Raw genomic sequence first — 22873 nt, 5'->3', positions numbered from 1 at the left:
TCCCTAAACTGGACATTCAACTTGACAATTAGGTCAGAATTTAAATGTAGTTAGACCAAACAAAGTCTGCAGCGATTTTAATAGCCCACGCCGTGCAAGTATTATTTTAAACGTCAAAATTCTATGAAATTATGACGTATTAAATAACAGTTGCACTGCGTGGGCTATCAAAAGCGCTGCAGATTTTTCTTGGTCTAACTTTAATTATCGATCAATCTCCTCTACCGGTCACGTTGTATAAAATTAAATCACCAATTTTAGATTTATGGCGACAACCGCGAGCTCTTGATATAAACGACTTGCCCTCAAACCTGCATATTAAGAGCCAACAGGAGTGGTCATATCTCAATACAAAGGTACTCGACTGTTTCCTCCGTGGGTTTTGATGCTAGCCCTTTACCTACGGGTGTCAACCAGAGTTGCCAGTAAGGCAACACCGCTGCAGTACGGGTGTCAACTATAGTTGATCGAAGTAATGGTCGTGTTCAACATTTTTTTTAAACAAAATGAGACCTTGTGGCTTGGTAATAGCAGTCACATTATGCACTGTGATTAGTATAGATACAAAGAAAAAAATATCATAATATTTCGGTAGATGGCTCTGACATAAACATAATTTTAAAATTACCGCTTTTTTGCTGGCAACTGGAGTTGACACCCGTACTACAGAGGTGCTAATAATTGAATTCAATATGGCGGACAATAGTGATGTTTTAAAATTTCATCAACTTGTTGTCGATATGAGAGTATGGCGTGGGAGTGTTTGGAGTGTTATTTTTAGTGTTTTTTACCATTTTTGGTTCAAATATTGGAATTTAACATGTTATGAAATCATTATTAGGTACTATTGTACCTAATAATAATTTCACCACAATCCTAACTTGTTAAATTTCAGTTTTACATGTACTAGGTTATCGATATATCGACAAATGTGTTGATAGACGCACATCACTATTTTCCATTAGTGGCAAATTGTTTTTGTGCAACTTTTTCTGTGATTGATTTTTATGCATTAATTTCATAATTATCGTTATTCAAGTGTTTATTTGTGTTAAGTATATTATAAACTAATGTTCTTAAACGTAAACTTGTGAGATCCGCGAGTAGTAACTTAAAAATCTTCAATTTCTTAGTGACTGGTATATTACTTGATAGCAGAAAAATAGTGAATATTATTACTCCAAGTGATTACTAATTGATTAAACACATTATACTTATTGTGTGTGTGAAGTTTCAAGTGTGTAGCTGTAATACTTCAAAAGTTACAAGTAAGTGAAATAATGCCTAACCGCTGACTCTCGCCAAAACATGCCCGTATTGGGCGGTGACGGAGCGATTTAATAGCCCGTAGGTAAAGGGCTAGAGCAATGATTTTTTCAACACAGATTAATATTGTCAATATCTGTGTCGGACCGTTTTGCATTTTTTTTGATATTTTTGTTTTTTAAGGCGCTAGAGCCTTTCAAAAATGGCTAAAATGGCCTCATTGACTATGCCGCATTGAGAGGCGTAGTATTCTAAACTGATATCAATTAGCCAAAATAGCAAAACGGTTCGGTACCGGTTAATTTCATAATCATTTAGATTTCTAAATTTGGTTACGATTGGTCAAGTTTTGGAGGAGGAAACAGTCGAGTACGAAACCTCGATTTTTGAGATTTTTACGCAGGATTTTATTTTTATCGCACTAGTTTTAGGAGCCGCTTCCGTTAGCGGGATGGGTATATTTACCTAAAATATTTAAAACTCAGCTCCTGTTTCGTCTTAACATTGAAATTTGACAGTTTCACATCCGTACCTCCTGGGTTGATTGGTAACGTCACAATCTTACAATCGAATCAACCACTTTTCTCGTCACATTCATACAAATCGAAATCGTTTGTGACCCCTTTATAATTATCACATGGGTAGTAAGTGCATCTTACTTATCGAAATCATTTTATCGACATATACCCCTGACTATTTTTCCTTTGCTATTCCTGGTATCATTTTATTTGTCAAACTCATGTCAATTTAGTTCGCGAGTTTCTGGAGGCAATTGTAGTTGCAGCTGACGCAATACCTATATTGAATATTTTGTCTTTATTGGTTTTTGGGTCGTATAAGCACATATTTTTTGTTTAACGTACTAAACATAACATATACAAGGTGTTTGGTCCATCGTTTGCCAAATTAAATTGGCGGATAAGTGGGGTAGTTTCCTATCTTTTCACGCCCTTTAAACATTTTTTGGGCCCACGAGTATTTTTTTTATTTGTTTTTTTTGTTGTTTTTGAAAAATCTTCAGGGCCGACTTGTTTAAACTTAAATAAAAAAAAGTAAGTGATAGAGAGATGCAACTTTTATTGTGTCGTCATGTCTAACGTTGAACGGTTTTATCAAAGTCAAAATTACTGACATTTTACCTCTAGTTTTTTTTTTATTAACCCTCAAATGTTTTACAACGTGTAAAGCTTTACACCAAAGTCATTTTGATTTTCAATTAAAAAAAAAACAAAAACAGACCACGTTCTTAAAATTACTTTACAAAATTATGTGTTCTGTCCTCTTTCTAATGATGTACAATAATCCTAAAAAAACTTTCATGAACTTCATTTTTTCCCGATGTTTTGTAACGGACGCAACAGGCAAAAATTATCGACGCCTAAACATTGACGCTGTAATCTCCTTTGAAATCCCCTTTGCCTATCCACACGCGGGTTTTTTTTTCAGCGATGAGGTTTGCTGGTTTTGAAGGTTTAAAACATAACTTTCGTAAATTTAGTTGAAGGTGCTATCTCCCTCTTACATAGCACAAAAGCTGTTAGGTTCCGACGTCGCGTCGCGTCCATAGTTAATTTGTGTTTGGCTTCGAGCAACACCGGCTTCCGACACGTCAGAAGGGAGGGGCCCAAGCGATATCTCACCGTACAAATCTTTCTGCCATTTTTCGCGGGGGGAAGGTGCACACAGTGGCACTTCTCACACACTTACATACAAAATCCAATCAGAGGCCCTACCGCGAACCACGTTCGACGTGTTGCCTCTCTATGGCACTTGTAAATTCATACGTAAGTGTGACAGGGAGGCAACACGTCGAACGTGGTTCGCGGTAGGCCCTCTGTAATGACGACACAAATACATACAAAATGACACACGTCAAAGACAAATCTTGCAAACCTCGATCTCTTTTTGTGTACGGACGAGTGACTAGTGTCACAACACGCACACTAACACATTTCCGTTGAAGTATGTCATTGTATTCTGAGAGATGAGAAGTCGGATTTGTCGCTCGACCGATCCGCAATTTGTACTGAGCGAGCAAAATCGATAAATCCAACAATTACTTGAGACTAAAATATAATAATTGTATTTAAATGTAATTAAACGTATGATATGTAAAAAAAAATATTACATGTGAAATGTAACACTTTCTTTTTGTAAATTTGACGTCCCCGACCTCTTTTTATAACAAAAAACCGAGCAAACAGGCATTTTTGTGCAGCAGTGTTCACGCGCGCGTCTGGACTCGGTCTAGTGAAAAATCCAAGTGCAACTAGTTTTATTACCCGCGGTAGATTAGATTGACGCGCTAATCTTGTACCTCGGCAGAGGGGAAATAGTGCGAATGCCGCCTCCCTTCCGTGTTGCTCGAAGGTGTTTGGTTTTGTCTATCAAATTGTAATTAAGTGTGAACGCGCCTTTTTCAAATTTTAACTGTCTAGCTATCACGGTTCGTCGGCCTGGTGACAGACGGACGGACGGACGGACAGCAGAGTCTTAGTAATAGGGTCCCGTTTTACCCTTTGTGTACGGAACCCTAAAAAGATTCTTTGCTTGATAAAATCGTTAATCGCTCCGTTATCTATTTTATATTTAAGCTAAGCTTTTATGCTTATTCAACATCTTAATTAAGTATCACCGCTACGGCTATAAACCTAATTATCATCCTACATAATCGTATTAACACATTCACTGCCCTCAACGCACATGTGCGTTTACCGTCTTACAAGTTTGTTCCTAGGCCACGCTCCCTGGCAGTGAATGCGTTAACTAATGTTTTTAACGTTAACGCACTTGCCCATGTACATGAACACGACCTAACAAAAAGGGAAGATATAAATAAATATTGTTGTCATACATCACAGTTTTACATATAACATTTTCAAATACATTTCTCGTTATTTCAAAGTTTGATATGTTCTCCCCTTTTCATCAGAAACATCAGAGGCGGTTTCTCAGGATTCATATAAATTATTATCTTTACAGATGACAGGATTCCTGAAGAGTGGGTGTCGGCTACAAAGTGTATCACGAGATGAGGTGAAAGATCATACCGCGATTGGACGAACTCGACTAATTGTGATCGAAGACTTCTAGTCGGAGCGACACTCCACTCGTACTCAACCAAAGGAGAAATTAGGAAGAAAGTATGGACGATAGAAATTTTTATAAAGCGTTGTGAACTTGCAGGTTTCGTGGTAACATTTTCTATTTCGGAAAATTACGGGAGTGTGTTTGTTACTCTTCGTCCGTCGAGCGTGATGTGATACGGCGGTTCCGTTCATTGTAACCCAATTTAAGGCATATTCGATCGATTGAATTATTTATTTACACATTCGTTCGGCACGGTTTAAGCCGTCAAATGAATTATACATAGCCTTTCCTTTTCAGCCGGTCAAACTTATGGAATGTTAACAAATGACCGACATATGACATTAGAACAAAAAAGTAGATTTTTTACTTATACGCCCATGAATAATTTCAATCAAGGTAGTCAAGTAGAAGGGTTCACCTTTCACCGTATGTATGGACTATCCATATTATAATGAGCCTAGTTTAATGTGCAACTGTTCGAATTGATAAACCTTATTTTTACCTTCAAAGGAAAGTAATGTCTTGAAATCATGGATCAGTCAAGTCTACATACATGGATCATCAGTAAAGAAACTATTAAGGAGAAAATTAATTTTGAAATCAGCACATACCTAGATAATAGTTGCGTAATATTGAATTTCAGTGTTAGTATTTTTTTGTTAAAATTAAATCAAATACTTCTAAGGTTAACTTTCATAAAAGCAAAACGCCGCAGCATTTTTTGTTTATTCAATACAAGTGTTAATATATATCAAGTGTTCCATCAAAAATAAATTCTAGTATGCTCAGTTTTGCTCAATGAACGCATTGTTTCCGCTAAGAAAATGTTACTGTGAAAAACGAATTATATTAGAAATAAAAGATTTTATCTCCTATATAATTATAAAAAAATAAGATTTTATTATGCTCGTATGCTACTGGTGTCAAATGCACGCGTGCTGATTATAAAAAATGTTGAAATACATATAAAAAAATATAACGTGAGATAATAGGTAAGGAATCGCAAGCTGTTTACAATAATTATAATATTTATGAATTGTTAATTTTGATAGGAATACATTATTTTTATTTGATTGCATATAAAGAATAAAGTATATTAATAAAATATATAAACACATCGACTATAAAAAAAATATTATTTTAAATATTAGTCAATGATTCACAGTACAACTTCATAATATCATTTTAGTTGTAAGTGTAGTTAATTTGTATAACCATTTTTCATATATTTTGTATCTTTTGTTTCAATATTGAAAATATGAATACCTAATTAAAACAACAGCAAATATTGTAATCGTAAATACTGCCCAAAATTTAATAATACTCGTATACCTACGATATGTATGAAACATAGTTGGTAATTAATAATTTGTAAAATACTGAAGCCATATAAAAATGTAGTTAAAGTGCAACTGCAAATAACGTTAAGTATTCAATTGCTGACTTTGGGAATACAGAAAATAAAAAATAGGATTAAATGTTACATTATGAAATCCTTGTTTGTACAGCCAGAATTTTTATTATATTAAACGAATATCAAGTACCAGTTCTCTGAAGTGAATTAGCTTCTAATCCAGTTAAATTATAGCTAAATTTATTTAGTCATTAATTTGCGAGATGGTCTTTGTTGGTCTTTGTAATCAATCACTTAACATTTAGTTCACCGGAATATAAGCTTGCATAAATTATAAAAGCTACATGTCCGTAATTATTTTTTAGAAACATACATAAAATGATCTTAAAACATGAAACCGTACCCAAGTAACGACAAACGTCCAGAAAACGTCACTATCTTATTACCAAAAATGTAGACTGCCCTGTACATATAGGTACCTTAATCTTATAGAGATTACCCCTACATCTGAGACTACACGTACCTATTACATGTGCAATATCTGGTTACCACACTGTCATCTTTAACATCTTTTATTGCATTTACCTATGACTAAATTACTTATGCATACGCGAACGAAATCGCGGGCAGAGGCTTGCAATTACTATAATTTATTATAATTAAATATAACAAAGAATCTTTACAAACACCTTTTGTTACCTCGCTCTTGTGTTTTACAGTTTTATAACCACTTTTTAAATAGTAGCTAAAATTGGAAAAGGCAATTTCAGATTCCGTTTTATTATGCCCAAAATAAAATAATTATAAAACATAATTAATTATGAATATTGTTATTCATATAAAATTAAGTCCGTTTAAGAGTAAACTGAAGTGATTTAAAAATTTCTTGTAAACACAAGACAATAATATTTTGCACTAAACTTAACCTTACTATACAGTTCATCCAAATAAAACTACCATTTTCAACATTTTCACAAAATGTTAAATTGTTTTACCTACAACAATTTAACCTACAACAATTACTTCTCGGTAAAAAGTTATATGTATAGATTTATTAGTGAATATAATATACTCACTGCAACCACTGCGCTTTCCCCCATAAAAATGAGACTTAAGCAAAAAAATTTACTCTAGTGTAAAATAGTGTGTTCCAACTTCGGCAAACGGTGCTATCACCTATTTCATTACTTGTATCTACTTGGCTTTTGATTTTAAAAACACCTCATTGAAATATCTAATCTGCGTCTGCACCACCATGCTACCTAATTAAATAGCCCTGCCTGCAATGCTTGTATCGATTGTACTGTCCTGCATTTCACCTTTTAAAAAATTCATACATTCCTAACAAGTTACCGCAATAATTCTACCGTAAACTGTCAACCGATTAGTCTTTTCACACTTAAACAGATGTATAGATACTTATATATATATATATATATATATATATATATATATAGAAATTCATTATCAGGACAAGCTGCACCTAAATGATCAAAAAATTCATATAAAATGAAATATATTTCTATTTTAGAAAATTTTGATTGTAATATAAAATTGAAACTTGGCATATTAAATATATCTCTCCGTTGTTTAATTTTTTATTTAAATTAAATAAAAATATAACAACAAAAGGCTTGTGAATAATGCGATCAATCATGAATACATAAATATGCGAAAGACAAATTTTAATAAATTAGCGTGCATTTTCTGTGTCCTTAATTTTTAATTACGGGACCAGGTTTTTTGGGCATAACTTTGGTTCTGTAAATACTATAAGAGACGTATGAAAGCGCAAAGCAATTATTATTGTTGTTGACAACAAACTGTATTAAGAAACATACGCTGGATATAAAACTACGGTACTGTTGAATATTATAAAATCAGTTATCAGCGAAATACCCACTGCCAGATTCGAACTTTAAGATACGTCAAATATTACTTCTAGATAGGATATGGATTTATGAATTATATATGTCAGTGTCGTTGTCAAAAGTGACGTTTCTTGACACAAAAAGGCTCTTTTGACATTCTAATCCATATCATATCTAGGAGTAATATTTGACGTATCTTAAAGTTCGAATCGGGCAGTTAAACAAGATTACCACTTAGACTGGTAACGTGTTAGATTATGCTAAATCCTACGCACATGTATAGATAGATATAAAGTTTTAAGAATTAATTATAAAATAAAACTATGCTTTCCACGTTTCAAATGTTGTTTAAATATAAATTAAGCACATATTAAAAGTTGGTTTTGTATTTTATAAGTTCTTATGTTATTTAAAATGGTTTTTGGTACGAAATGGTAATTTTAAAGAGGAAATGTTGTTGGGGTTATGTATGTAACACAAAGTAATATTTAAAATAAAGTAAGTACTAGGTGACAAAATATTTCAAGTTCGACAATGTGATATACTCGAACGAAAGAAAAGCAATCGATCAAATTTGTCGTTGCCGAGTTTTTATTCATACCAGAGACACTGTTCTTCACTTGGCAAACTGTCAGTCTTGATTGATTGCAAATTTATTCTGAATATGTATGTTTGTTATCAAAATATGCATAGTTTTATAGACCAGAAGTAACCAAAATTATGAAATTTTGAATTCAGATATCCTTCAAGCAAACCAAATGTACCTAATCGTGAAACCGTTGAAGTTCCGAATTATTTAACCGCCGTTAAAAACACCGTCAATCGTCCTGGTTTAGCCTAGCCCACCGTTTTGGATATAAAGCAATTTTGAGAAAATAAGCATGATTTTGACGCTTTTTCGTTGAGTAACCGTAATTTAAAATATGTCGTTAAATTTATGTTTTTGAACTAATTAAGAAATATTTTTGACATAGCTTCATGATAATATTTCTAAATTCGTATATAAAAGTGTGGTGACATGCAAAATACTTGATATTATTTATATCGATTTTAACCTTCTTTTTTTTTTAAATCTAGCTTTAAAATGTAAGTGAGAACTTGATAAGCAATTCGTCAATATCATATTGTAATCTAATGTCAAATTATTTTTTAGATTAACCATTTTTAATTGTTTAACCCTGCGATTTCTTGAAATTTTGGTTGTGTGTTTAGACGTAGCGATTTAAGTGATAATATAAATTGCAACAGCTTGTGAAATTGCAACGTGCTGTTCCCGCGTTGCTTGAAACGTGATGTCCTATAAATAATGTTGTAAGTGGGTGCAAATAATTGCAGTGAGCGGTCCAAGGTATGCTCGCTTTTGTCTAATATAGGTAATTAGATATATACCGACGCTTTACCTTAAACTTTATTTTACCTAAAAATATGTGAAATGCCCGCGTTTGTCAACATACTTATTTTAGCAAAGCAAAAAAAAATACGGTGTTCATTTTTTTTTGTATCACTATATTGTATCTTTATGTAATTTCTATCAACGATGGTACCTAAGTTTACTTCTGGTGATTTAGATTAGCTTACATAAACTTTGTTTAATGAAATGGAGCAGACGTTATGGGCATTGCTATTTTGCAATGTCACTTATTTATCCATGTGACCAAATAGTTCGTTTTGCATGAATAGAAATTAATCGTAGTGCGTCACAAATAAAAGTATGTACTTATCTAGTAAGTAGTATTTGAAATAGAACAGAACAGAAAAATTAATGTCTAAGTTAAACACGTGCTAAAATGTGATATTCGGTAATTTTCTATTCAGGCAGACGAAAACTAGTCCATGAACGGAAACTAGTGCAATGACCCTATCAAATCGAACCTAATGTGTTATCTGCAGAGTTATAGGCCGAGTTGCCTACAGAAGTGCCTCGCACTTGACTGCGCGACCCAACGTGCGTGCGCATGCGCATCTCACCATATTATTTCGTGTCTTCTAGTATGTAGTAGAGTAAATTTTGTGGCCTCTCGGTGTATTCTTTGCATTAATGGGTCTTTTTAACTTATAGACCTATATGACCTATATTCGTAGTCTCAAAGGCTAAAGTCTTAATATTTTTACATTTATGTGTCTTTATTTTCGCTAGATACTCTAGATAGAGAATCAATAATAAGATTAATGAATAAAAAGCATACACTTAATGTAAATTCATCTTTATGGAAATATGAAGAAATATAATAATTATTAAGAAAAACTAATTATAACGCATATTTTTATTTTATTTATGTCAGATATGTTCAATAAACGACTGAAGCGACTTGAAGCTTTTTGGCTTATGACATGAATTATAACACTTTTTATGTAAATAATAATATTATAAAAAATAATAATATCTATCATCTACATCCATTGAGACAGGTAAATGTTTTACATAGAGAAATGAAATAGATATATCGAGTCAGCATTAATAGATAGAAATGTCCACTTAGGTATAATTTGTAAAACAAAGAAAACTCAATATTTGTTGCAAAAATTTAGATATCTGTAAAATGAATAGAATTAAGGCAATACTATTAGTGCGGCGATTGTCAAGCAATCCACACAGGCTTTCACTGTTGTAAAAAAATCCAACTGGAAACATTTTGTACCTCTACATTGAAAAATTAAGTCAGTTGGGACAAGTGTGCCAATGTGACAAATTCGCCTGTAGATTTTACTTTGCGTTGGTAACTGCTTAGAAGCTTCTAAAGTTTCTCTAACTGCCTCACACTTTTCTTGTTACAAACTGCAGTCGCGCGGCTTTCTCTTCGAACTTGGCCGGAGACACTGCCGTGGTCTCGATAGGACTTTTCCGCACTAATAAACTTATGCTTCAGAAGTGTGCATTTATACTTCCTTTTTTGGCAATTAGAAATAACTCTGTAGTAGCAAGCATGAGGTTACATTTACATTGGGCCCGATTCCAACTTTTTAAGATACGTCAGTTAATAGATCTAGAAAAGATATGGATTAGAAATATCAGTGTCAAATGTGACGTTTCTTCAAACAAAAACACCACTTTTGACACTGACACATCTAATCCATATCGTTTCGAGATCTATTAATTGACGTATCTTAAAGTTCGAATACGGCAATATAGGTACGATTTAAAAATGACATAATCTCAAATCTCAATCATCACGATTATTCCCCATTATCTAGTACAACATTTTATCGCATACAGTGCCTATTAAAATTCTCACGCTTAGGTATTTCTGAAGTGTTCTTTTTCATACCAGAAAAAAAGTACGGTCGAAAGTTTTAATTTATGACCCCTTTTGTACCTTGTCCCAGTGACAATTAATATTGTGACGTGTCTCGAGCGACTTTCATATTGATTGTCACTGTGACAAGGTCCGAAAAGGGTCATAAATTAAAACTTTCGACTGTACTTATAAGTTCGGTTTATGGGTTATCATGATACAATCAACTGTTATAAAACTAAATCAACTAATCTAATTGCAGAACCAGGCCCTAATTTAACCACGGCTACAATTGTCAGTGACATACGTCGAGCGACAATTGTCAAGCGACAGGTGACATATTACAATTTTATAAATTATTTTCTATAGATATACTTACGAACATGACAGGCATTTTGCTACATTTGTATGTATTACAATTATGTTGTGAAACCATTCGACCCTCTCAGCAAATAGCTACCCTATTACATGTTCTTAATACCAAAATTGCATAATCTGACAGATGGATTTACCCGAGTTTGAAGTTAAGCGACTCAATTGTTAGTGAATCTTGATAGGAAATGAGTTATATGTCGGAATTTCGTGACAATTGTCGTGTTTCTTGTGACAATTGTCATAAACTTAGCAAGAGAAATATCTGTTTTTTTCCGATATAATAAAGTTTTTTTTTAATAATACAATACTTAATGGTGGCAAACAGGAATACGGCCCGCCCGATGGTAAGCGGTAACCGTAGCCTGTGACGTCAGCAACAGTGATGTTTTACAATTGTCGCACCTGTCACCGTGGTGAAATTGGGGCCAGTCTTAGCTGACGCCCATCCGTAGATGGTATTAAGATACAACAGTAAAAGCCTGTGTATCATTTTTTAAAGTACGGCGCTCTTGCTAAAATGCGAAATGTTTAAATTACTAGGTATCCATCGTATGCGTTTTCATTCATTTGGAACTGTTGCCTTATGACGTTTTGTACATAAAATAAATAAAAAAGTTAGTAGGAAATAAACCACACGTATTGGCTTCGATTGGGTTGTTTTATTCATGTGCTTATTTGACCTTTGCGTGTCTATTTTCAGGTTGATTGGAGCCACTGAAGAATTCATCGGCGGCGTCACTGTTACAGTTAATGATTTTATAAGGATGTAGCTACATTTAGGGTGCTATTGGTGCGTAAATGCGTAAGACATCATAATATGTCATATCAATCATTCAAGGAAAACTAAAAATGAGTACGTCATGGCAAAATCATCAGTCTTGTAAATGACTATTTTTAATGTTCATAATATAGGTATGTATATGTACGTACCATTCCCACCCACTGATACCATTGGTAGGACACCTGGGCGCGTAGCCAACATGCCAATCGTTTACGCTGCAGCCAGTAGCCACCAGAGGGGCTACCGCTAAAACCGAAATTCGCAAATTGCGGGGATTTTTCTAATTACGCCGTCATTGAAGTAAAAGAGAAAGATCCCTGCAATTTGCGAACTTCGATTTTCGCGGTTATAGCCCAGTAGCGAAAGGTTACGCAACTGACTGTACCTTGGCTAGGCACCCAGTACGGCTACCACCAAGTTGACACTGACATATTCGCTAGCGTGTGCGTAAGTCAAGTGCGAGTTGGACTCGCGATCTAAGGGTTCCGTACATTACTCAATTTTTAACAATGTATTTTTTATTATATGGAACGTGAACACAATGTCTTTAAAAAACCCGTAGGGCCAACCCCATCTAAAACGAAATAAGTAATTAAGTCTGACTCACGCTTGACTGCACATTTCTAATAGGTTTTTTCTGTCATCTAAGTATAGGTAAAGAACAAAATAAATACGTGCATTTTTTTCAAAATTTTAGACCCAGTAGTTTCGGAGATAAAGAGAGGGTGGAATAGTCGGACAGACGGACAGACGCATGACTGATCCTAGAAGGGTTTCGATATTTTTTGAGGTACAGAACCCTAAAAATAACAAGGAAACCATAGGTGTTGTAAGTATCATTTTAGAACCACCCAAAAATAAAATGCTTTATCACCATTCCTCATATTTTTATTGATATATGGAATTTTCTTATACAAGGGACCCCGTAGTCATTTTATAATAAACGAATAAGTATATTTTATGCGTCTCCAGTTACTGCAAGTTGATCAGTATGAGGAAATCCGAAACTAGTAAAGACAGAGGAAAACTGTTTTAGGATCCATTAGGTCTTTTTTAAGGCAACAATTTTGGCACATTAAAATTTTTGGTCAAGTGTGAATTCCAATTTCCAAAGACATCAGTTTTCCAGGTTTTTCTCTGTACCTTCGTTTCGGATTTCATCCTACTGTCCCACTTAAAAAAAAAAAACACTAGGTATGTAGGTAAGTATAGTATAGGTACCTCTAACATCCATCCGTGAAAATCGTGTCTAAATATCGCACGAACTTTGATTACTTATATTTGGTCTTTGGTAACCAGTCCAGCAGGTCCTTGACCTACTACAGGGGATAATCCTGCCACAGCTACAGCTTTCAGCGGTCTGAAATAATTGAAAATGTATAGTCATAAATAGTCATTGTTACCGTTATTGTAAAAACAACCCATTACCAGGCGTGTCTCACTCCGCGATTCCGTCGCTTTGCTACAGGTAGCTAAAAGTACATCCGTTCGACCCCAATTTTGGGGTTTGCCATGAGCCGCGCGTGGCGCTGTCGCCACCTAGCGGCCATATCTGTCCTGATCGTAACAGACGCGTTTTGTTAGAGAGTGAGTCTTCTGTACCTAGTACTATTACTTATTCTGTGCCATTACTTATTTAAGCTTCAAAGAAAAACAACTTAAAACCTTCAAAGTTCTGAACTGAAACACAACTTTTATCCATGAATTTCCTAACTTAGGGTAGATTCCACCTGTCCAATTTATTTGCCCCATGTCATTGCGTCTCACTCTTTCATTAAGCAAAATGTGTGACGCAATACACATTGGACTAAGATATTGGAATACCACCCTTAGAATAACCATCAGAACGCCATCTATGTTTCTGAATCTCAATTAACGGGCCAAGTTAGATCACCTCGCCACCTAGTCCAAAATGTATTAACTAAAACAACACCTCAAAAGGTACAGCAGGTACAGCTCAACATGTTCAGTTGGCGCACACTAATAGTTCCTAGATAATGTAGCAGATGGCGCTATTATCAAAATTTGTTCATTGTGCCGCGAAAGTTCTTATGAATCTGTGTAGATGGCGCTATATTCCTTAATTGTTTTATTCTGTCGCGTTAGTTCACCTTACCGTGTGTAGATGGTGTTGTACTTAAAAATGTTTTTGTTGTTGATTAATCGCAACTAACCGTTATGCGTTATATTATAAAATTTATAAATTTTAATATAAATGTTATTTGTATCTCTTTCGCATCACGGAATAATGGTGTTACGGACCTTTGGGGGGCGTCGGCGGAGCCGTGGCCAATACGTGAAGGCCCTTTTGACACTTTAATGAAATGTAACGGGTACACCGAGCAGAATAGATGCTGCCCTTGCCCGTGTCATGGGACGCACGCAAAGGCAGCACCCGCCAGGGTGTCACGACTCTTGGAAGTTGATGGAATCTAGAATCAACATAAACAAGGCTAGGGTGAAAGCTAAGGGATAAAAAAATATTGTTATATTCTTACTTGAAACCGAGTTCCTCGGCCGGTACGCCTAGTCTGGCCAATTTAGCTTCATAGGCTGCCAGAAGGTCATCGTGAGCTTTCCGTAAACGCGCTGCTTCGTAGCGAAGGTCCTCTACTTGTGTATCTTTCAATTTCAAAAGCTCCTGGAAGCAACATGTGCATACATTTTCTCTAATAATAGAGAAATCGGACTTTAAAATAAAATGTACGATAGCACACGTAAGTACATATAACAAACATACGAAAGTACAGTCAGCAACAGAAGTTGCTAAGCGGGCCAGGTGTTCAAAATGATCTTTAACCGCGACTTTATTGTAAGAGAATAAGAGCTTGTCAAGGTAATTTTGATCACCTCGCCCACTTAGCAACTTCTGGTGCTGACTGTACTCGAAATCGGTTTAAAAATAAAACTAAAAATTACTTATTTTTGCATTTTTACCTAAGCACTTACCTACTTAAACTTAAATCATTTAAGATACGTGGTACAGTCAATTGTAAAAATATGGGTGCACAAATCATCTCAAAAATATGTCCCATGTAGCTCTTATGTCAGCGAATTAAGAACTATGGGACATATTTTTGCAGTTGACTGTACCAATCGCTTTTCCTTGAAGGAGAAACATCGTGAGGAAACAGATTCCCATTTGGTATAAAAGGTCAGATGACCTACGCATTCGTGAAAAACAGGTGCCTGCGCTATTATCTCAGGATTAGGTTTCTCGCGAAAACCGTTTATAACTCACATGCAGCTCCTGCGGTGCCTTATCTCGTCCATACATGTCCTTCAGCTTGGCTTCTAACAAGGCAGTTTTCAAGGAAGCCTTCTGTTGAACCTCCAAAACAGCTCTGGAGAATCTCGCCTTAAGCTCGTCGCGCTCTGCGAGCACGCGGTCGAACCGCACTTGAATCACCTCATATTCCCATTTCAGGACTTCATACTGCTTCTCCAGAATTGCTAGCTGCTTTGTTTTGGCCTGTATGATGCGTGAAATTGGGTATAAATGTAGAAAAACTTATTCAAAACAGTCAAATTAGTCATTATAAAAAAAAAACATTATAGGACAATTTTACATAGATCGGCTTAGTCCCACAGTAAGCTCAATAATTAATGCTTGTGTTGTGGGTACTATGTAGACGGCGATATATATAAACAACAGTTATACAATAAATACTTATATACATAGAAAACATCCATAACTCAGAAACAAATATTCGTGATGAACCGGATGGTTCTAGAGGGACTTTTGTCCAGTAGTAGGCGTCTTTCGGCTTGTATTATAATCATAGTTGACCGAGCGTTAGCGAAGATCTCCGTTTCAGCTTGGACAAAAATGCTTTCGTATGTCCGGATGTTATCCTCTACATGTATTGTCACAATTCTCAACTTATTTAAGTAGTTTCCTAAACCTAGTAATGAAATATAACTTACAGCAAGAGACGCTTTGTCCCTATCGTAATTGGACATCTGCCGCTTTAGCTCCTTATTGTCAGCGATGGCAGCTTCCAGAGGCTCCTTCAGACCCTTGGTATCGAACACAGCGTCGCGTGCGATCTTCTCTGCCCGCTCTCTCACCTTCTGCATTTCCTCCATTTGTTGTTTCAAACTGCATATCAAACCTGGGAAGTTTTAAAAATGTTTAGGTATGATAATATCTGCTTAATTAATGTATCCATAGTTTCAGTTGCTATAAAAATAAATGTCACCTAAATTATTCAACGTGATGTCGTTATAGTAGTTTTTCAGATCCGAAAACGCTCTCTCGTGATGAGCAATCAATTCTGACATTTGCTTATTTTTCCTTTCTTCTACTTCTGCCATCTCTGTTCTATGTTTGATCGTTAACTCCATTTTGGTTTCTTGAAGTTTCTTATCCGCTTTATCCTCAATCTGTCGTGCTTTTTCTTCATAATATGCCCTAGTTTTGGAGAGCTCTTCAGCATGCGACAACTTAGCTCTTCTTAACTCATCTTGAGCGGCTAATTGTTTTTCTTTTATCTCTTTTCGTAGGGCTCTTTTATCATTTAAGAGTTCTAGTTCTTGTTCACAATGCTCTTCTTTGGCAGCTTTAAGTGCAACTAAATTTTCAGCTCTTAATGCAGCTGCTGCGGCTTGCTGTTCATATTTCAAATGCTTTATTTTCTGTTTCTCTGTTTCTAGGAGTGCCTCGTTTTCTTCTTGTGTTTCTTCTGTCATTCTTTCTCTATTTCTCAATTCAGCTCTAGCCTCATCTAGTTGCTGCCTTGTTATTTCCCAGAATGTGCGAATTTTATCTCTCTCCAACTGGAAGAGGTTTCTTTCTTCTCTCTCTTTGTCCAATTCGTCCTTTACTCTAAGAATAAATTGTTCGAGTTTTTCTCGAGTCATATCAGACGTGTCCACGCCATCGATGATGATGACTGAAACATAATAGATTTTAATGATTAATATCAATCTTATTAGAATGTCCAATAATTAGTCGTAACCGTACAATCAATAAGCTATAAATCATACCTGGTGCCTTTTTGGGTTTTCCTCCTTTAGCTTTAGGTGGCTGAAAATAAATATTAGGTATTTTAAATTATATACTTTAAATTATACAGGTATATTATTTCATATACTTTATGTAACGTTTTTGAAACTAATAATAATAAGAGCAGTTGAGAAGTGACGACCCCACGGACCCGAGTGCTCCAGAGAGTAGGTCAGGGTCCCTGTCTCCGCCGTGGCTTATTCATAGCGGCAAACAATATGTATTAAGCTTAACAAAGATGAAATAATATTTCCAATTTAAGCCTTGCCGCTATTATATCTTATCAATCAAACTTAGATCAAATACCCATCGACTAAAAACTTTATTAAAAATACACATCCCGAATGATTCCTTATCATAGATAGACCTACTATGATGTTGAATCTTCTTTTTAACATCATCTACTTACCAGTTTGTACTTTCTTTGAGACATAATAATGTTATTAATAGTTAACTTACCATTTTGATTTAGTAATGCCACAAACAATATTAACAATTTAAATATATAATATATTTACAAAAAAGCTTTCTCCTACACAAGACGGACACTAAGTTGTCAGTTGTCAAGCAAAACATTACGCGTCGCCATAGTTACTTTAACAACGGAAATTACCGAGAAGTGATATTTATGGAGGAACGTAGACTGAGGACAAAGAGTAAGGTCTCATTTGCACGAGCGCTTTTATAACGCGCGTTAAAAAGTGTTTGAATGACACAAATGGATACATGTGTATTTATATATTTTTTTGTTTATTACATGTTCTATACCATTCTATACTAAGTTACCCATTGTATTATTCCCATGACGGCGGTGGCGCTGTTTATCAAGTGTCGTTGGATTTTCGACTTTAAGCGTTGGTCGTTAAATCGAATTTAGCGTACGGAAAGTTCTCGTTAGTATGAGGCCAAAGATAGATAGAGTAGTTCCAGGAGGGGACATAGGACAAGATTATTCATTCGCCACTTTTCAGGCCTAGAGCATAAACGTATCATTTTCAGACCGCTTCTTAGTTGAACAATGACTCACTTTCAGAGCCTGAGAAATGAAAAGATACTTTCGCTTCTGGTACTACGTGTACTAAAGGTTACTGTTATTTATAAAAATACAGAGGGTCGTTTAGAGTTATAAATATAATACCTAACAGTCTGCAGCGATTTTGATAGCACACGCCAAGCACACGCAGTGCAAGTGTCATTTTAAACGTCAAACTTTTATGAAATTATGACGTATAAATAACACTTACACTGCGTGGGCTATCAAATCCGCTGCAGACTTTTATTGGTGCGACTATATGTATCTTCCATGGCGACGTACTGGGAGTACTGGGACAGTTACGAGCACTCGGTACGTCTACATACCAAAGAAAGGGCAGGAAACATTATGATTCTTTCTTGCCTCATTTTAATCTATATTCTAATGATAAACTCAAGTTTATGGACCAAAGCATACAATAGGTAGTACCTACACAATACTCAATGAACTCACAGCCAAAACTCACAGTGATTAATTTAGTCTATGTAAACCTCAATAGTATGGAACTTACGGCGCGATTCGGGAAATGAATTAGAGATTCACTAGAAATGAAATAGTAAAGATATGTGACGTTCCACGGCAAAAGGTACCTTATGGCGGCTGGCGCAGACGCTATTATTGACACCGTTCCAATTGCAGCACTAGCCAACAGCAGCTGTATTCGAACTTCAAGATATTCACTAGAGACGACACGTTCTAGATCCATTCTAGATACGTTATAGTTTAGATATCAACTAGTTCTCTTTTGCAGCGCAATTCGGGCAACTAATGTGACTATTACGTTAGATAGAGTAAGATATCTAATAGATGTGAATTAGATCTCTAAGTCATATCCTGTGAAAATCGTTCAAGAGTATCTCCAGAATCGCGCAAATGTCAAATTTGACAGGTTAGATCTTAAACATATCGTTATCGTATCTTGGTGATGTCTAGAAGATATCTATTTCAAAATCCGAATCGGGCCCTCAGCTACGGCAATGGTACCTTTTGCCGTGGAACGTCACATATCTTTACTATTTCATATCTAGTGCATCTCTTATTCATTTCCTGAATCGCGCCGTTAGTGAGTGATTATATTCTCTTTGGTATTCTTCCTCTGAGATGTAAACCAAAGAGCATATAATCACTTGAACATGATGTAAACAAATGACATGTAAAAGTCAGTCACGCCTTACATAAAAATTTGCAGTTCTTATGACAAAATTTGGTGTGATATGTGATCATATTGAAATACCGTCCAGGAGCCAGGGGAACCAAAATGATGAAGAAGGCTTTAAGCGTTGTCTTGTTGGTCATCTTGGCTAGCAGCCTTTTAGCCTTCGACTATCTTTTGGGCGGTGGCTTCGCGGACATGTTGCAGACGATGTTTTGTATATGTTTCTGTTTTGTAAAGGTATCAATTTGTCTTTTATTTAAATTCGCTTTACCTAGTACTTGTATAACTTAAAAGGTACCTACTATAATACTTAGGTAAAGTCGACTTCAAAGATTTATGTTATTTATTTCGCCTTATTTACAAGGGAGTAAGGTGAAAAAGTGTAAACATATCTTTGGAGTCGACTGTACTTAAAGACATTTTACTTTTTCTGCACAATTAGAATGTGTGATTGTTTTCTTTATAACGTTGTGAACGCGGTAACGACATCGACGTTATGTTATTACTCTAATAGACGATATTTTTATTGAGAGCCTGTTGTGTCCCACTGCTGGGCAAAGGCCTCCCCCCGTTTTTTCCATTCTTCCCGGTTTTGAGCAGTCTTCGGCCATTCTTTTAAAAAGGAGTCTAGCTGGTCTCGCCATCGCCGACGTGGTCTGCCAAATCCCCGTTTTGAGGTGGGCTGCCACTCTATGGTAATCTTGGCCCAAAGCTCACTCGGCATACGACAGACATGGCCAGCCCAGTCCCACTTCAGCTTAGCCGCTTTCCGAGTTACATCGATAACTTATGTTCTGGAGCGCAGCGTGGTGTTCCGGATACGATCCATTAATTTTACACCTAATATGCTGCGCTGCATGGCTCGCAGACTGGCAAACAGAAAATAATCTGTTAATATGTGATCGGAGAATCATTAGTTGCCCAATCGAATCTGCAAAGAGGCACACGCTATACACGGTTGCACTGATTCATAGGTACAGTCACCTGCAATAATTTGTTACACAACGAAGGCCGCAAAATTATCTGACATTGATCTTATTTATAAAGCCATAAGAGCGTGGCACATATTTTTGCGGCCTTCGAAGAGATATTATTGCAGGTGACTATACTATCGCCCACACTGTCCATTGGTGGACCTTATGCCTTTTGTAATTAGGCCCATTACAAAGCCTTTGTGTTTTACAGACAACTTTAAGAGATCAAATGAAATCATCGGAGCAGGTAGAACCAAATAATTTCAGTGCCATTACGTTCTTGGTGGAATTTTTTGCTTTAATCGGTACTATGCTGGTAAGTTTTGATGCATAATGTAGTTAATCACAATAGCATAACACAAAAGAAAAAAAAATCTCTTAAGGGGCCCATAGATTACCAGTTCGCCGGTCGATATCAGCCTGTCAGTTAAACGCAAAAGGTGACAGTTCCGAAAAACTGACAGGCTGATATCGTTCGGCGAACTGGTAATCTGTGGGCCCCTTGACTCAGCTTATAAAATACATATATAAATACATATTTTCAGTTACTGGACAGATATAAGATGCGCTACTTTGAACGGTCAATTAAAGTCAACAAAGAGCCGGATGAGTTACCGGGAACGAAGAAACATAGATTGGTAAATACTTGCCGATTTGCGTTTTACCTACGTGTTTTTTATGGATGGACAGATTAGATTAAGAAGAAGAAGACTATATTTATCAAAAAGTTATTGATTGTGCAAGTCTAAGAAAAAATCGTTTTCCTAATTTGACAGCGTAACTAATTAACTATATGCTTTGTGGTAAACGAATTATCAAACATCAACATAGACATCAACGTACCATGTAGGTCAGGGACGTAAAGTTCGAACTGTAGAGTTTAAGGCACGATTTTTTCTTAGGCTACAATAATATTGGACTATTAATAAAACTCATTGGTTTAAGGGGAGTCGGCCGACTGATTACGGTTCTCGAGAGATAGACAACCCACAACTGATCAAGCCTTTAAACCTGGAGATACCTGTGATGCAAATGGCTATTATAGATGTAAGTTTCCAACTTATGCCTACCTACTTTATAACTGTTCTTCACATTAGCCAATAAAAAAATATAAGGAATATTCTCCTAGTACTATCTTAAACGATTTACCTGTGCGATCATGACATAAAGAATTGAAAAGCAGATTTTTAAATAAATACCATAATTTATTCATCATTCTCTTGCCCTTGTCTCATTCACTTCAGGTCAGCGCAGTATGTTTTTCTCTTCCACACCTTTCTGTTCCCCGTCATCTCATCATTCACTTGCGTTCATTTCATATCATCTCTCACACAGTCCATCCACCTTTTCCTCGATTTCCTTTCCTCATACTTCTCTCCACATTCATTCGTATTACCTTTCTCGTCACTAGGAGAGTTGCTAATTTATTAACTTTTTAGACCATCGGAACCACCCGCAGCCAGCCCGAGCGCGGAGATGCTGGTGACATTTACAACATCGTCGACTCTGCTATTCTGTCTGTCACCTCTTTGCTGGATACGGAATTCAAGTAAGTAAATAAAAACAACAGTTAGCTGGCATGATGACTAACCAATGACATTTCTAATGACACCAATGATATTCTAGTAAAATAGGTAAGTAAGTCAGTTTTCAGGTTACTTTCCTATTCGCCAGATTCTTGATTCACCGGATTACTCGGATTGTGATGTCCTAAAGAAAATCCGGCGAAAGAGGAATCCAACGAAACAAGAATCCGGCGAATCGGAAACTAACCAGTTTTCAGTAGTACATAGTAGGTAACTAAAAATGATTTACAAGTAAGTGGCTTGACCGAATTTCAGGCATAAATTAAAATAAAGCAATATCAAAATTAAAACAATTTGTTTATAGAGTATCTGCGGAAAGAGAAGAGAAGAGTAGAAGAGTATTGGGTCCCATGCATTTAACGACTCTACTCTTTCTGCACAGACTCTAGTACTAAAATACTTAGTAAAAAAAACTATTTTAGGTTTCAAGAATCATCGCGTGAAGATAATATTGTTTTTGGAGATGGTAACACAGTTCAATTTAACAACAATAGATACCTCTGGGATGTCACCGAGGAAGAATAGTTACTGTATTTTGTCCAATATGTTATAGGTAAGCAAGTAAAACTAAAAAAAAATTGCAAGTGTTTAGCGAACGTTGTTGAATGTAACTGATCGTATCATTTTTATACGCAAGTGTGTTATAATCATCAAAGAATGTGTAAATATTTTTATAAAAGTCAAAAGGATGACCCTATTTGTTTTTTCTACAGAATCTTGTAAGTAAACTGTTTTTTACGTATAATTACTCTTTATTACTGCAAAATTTTTAATTTACCTGTATTCTAATTTTATCACTTGGTCACACTTATTATTTTACCGATTTTAGACATGGTGCTCGTATCAATTGTGGGAATATTACTTTTAGGAAAATATACTACAGTCGCCATCAGATATATCGGAGCAGCCAATGTGTTCACAAATATCTGAACACGCCTCTATTATCAGGTCATTAGAGTGCGCGTTCAGATATTGTGAACACCTTGGCCGCTCCGATATATCTGATGGCGACTGTACAACCTATTTATCCACGCTACACTAAGTCTACTTGGTTTTATATAAGTAGGTAGGTATCAATAATTGTAAACAAAATGTCTATTTCTGTCATCTTAAAATAAAATGATAGCCTTTAATAAAAAATGCTAT

At 35.6% G+C, this 22873-nt stretch overlaps 3 protein-coding genes and 1 long non-coding RNA gene across 12 annotated transcripts in view; 2 read left to right on the top strand and 2 right to left on the bottom strand.

Moving 5' to 3' along the window:
* LOC134665978 (protein tipE) overlaps positions 1-11838 on the top strand; it is a 29397-nt gene extending 17559 nt beyond the window's left edge. For all 8 annotated transcript variants that reach the window (XM_063523073.1, XM_063523082.1, XM_063523064.1 and 5 more), the window contains one exon: positions 4249-11838. Coding sequence is in view for 1 of the 8 variants with exons in the window: in XM_063523098.1 (XP_063379168.1) it covers positions 4249-4252 (4 nt within the window). In the remaining 7 variants the exon portion in view is untranslated. The remainder of the gene's footprint in view (positions 1-4248) is intronic.
* Positions 9998-22873, bottom strand: part of LOC134666178 (uncharacterized) — a 163340-nt gene continuing 150464 nt past the window's right edge. The window contains exon 2 of the long non-coding RNA XR_010098463.1: positions 9998-10220. This is a non-coding gene — a long non-coding RNA (uncharacterized LOC134666178). The remainder of the gene's footprint in view (positions 10221-22873) is intronic.
* Positions 12851-17537, bottom strand: LOC134665390 (dynein regulatory complex subunit 4). 2 transcript variants are annotated; one of them, XM_063522335.1, is made up of 7 exons: positions 17434-17518; positions 16960-16989; positions 16173-16865; positions 15898-16085; positions 15212-15442; positions 14469-14611; positions 12851-13330 (listed from the first exon to the last, which is right to left on the bottom strand). In XM_063522335.1, the coding sequence occupies exons 1-7, from the start codon at positions 17438-17440 to the stop codon at positions 13246-13248; spliced, it is 1377 nt and encodes a 458-aa protein (XP_063378405.1). In that variant the 5' UTR covers positions 17441-17518; the 3' UTR covers positions 12851-13245. The 2 variants fall into 2 exon arrangements, with proteins under 2 accessions (XP_063378405.1, XP_063378394.1); XM_063522324.1 differs by having other exon boundaries at positions 12852-13330; positions 16960-16999; positions 17438-17537.
* LOC134669964 (uncharacterized) lies at positions 19153-22416 on the top strand. Its single transcript, XM_063527612.1, has 6 exons — positions 19153-19404; positions 20353-20457; positions 20687-20779; positions 21087-21188; positions 21581-21690; positions 22150-22416. The coding sequence occupies exons 1-6, from the start codon at positions 19270-19272 to the stop codon at positions 22250-22252; spliced, it is 648 nt and encodes a 215-aa protein (XP_063383682.1). The 5' UTR covers positions 19153-19269; the 3' UTR covers positions 22253-22416.

The sequence above is a fragment of the Cydia fagiglandana genome, chromosome 1, assembly GCF_963556715.1.
Source record: "Cydia fagiglandana chromosome 1, ilCydFagi1.1, whole genome shotgun sequence".
NCBI lineage: Eukaryota > Metazoa > Arthropoda > Insecta > Lepidoptera > Tortricidae > Cydia > Cydia fagiglandana.
The sequence above is the reverse complement of the archived record's forward strand: the minus strand, read 5'-3'. Positions and strand labels throughout refer to the sequence as shown.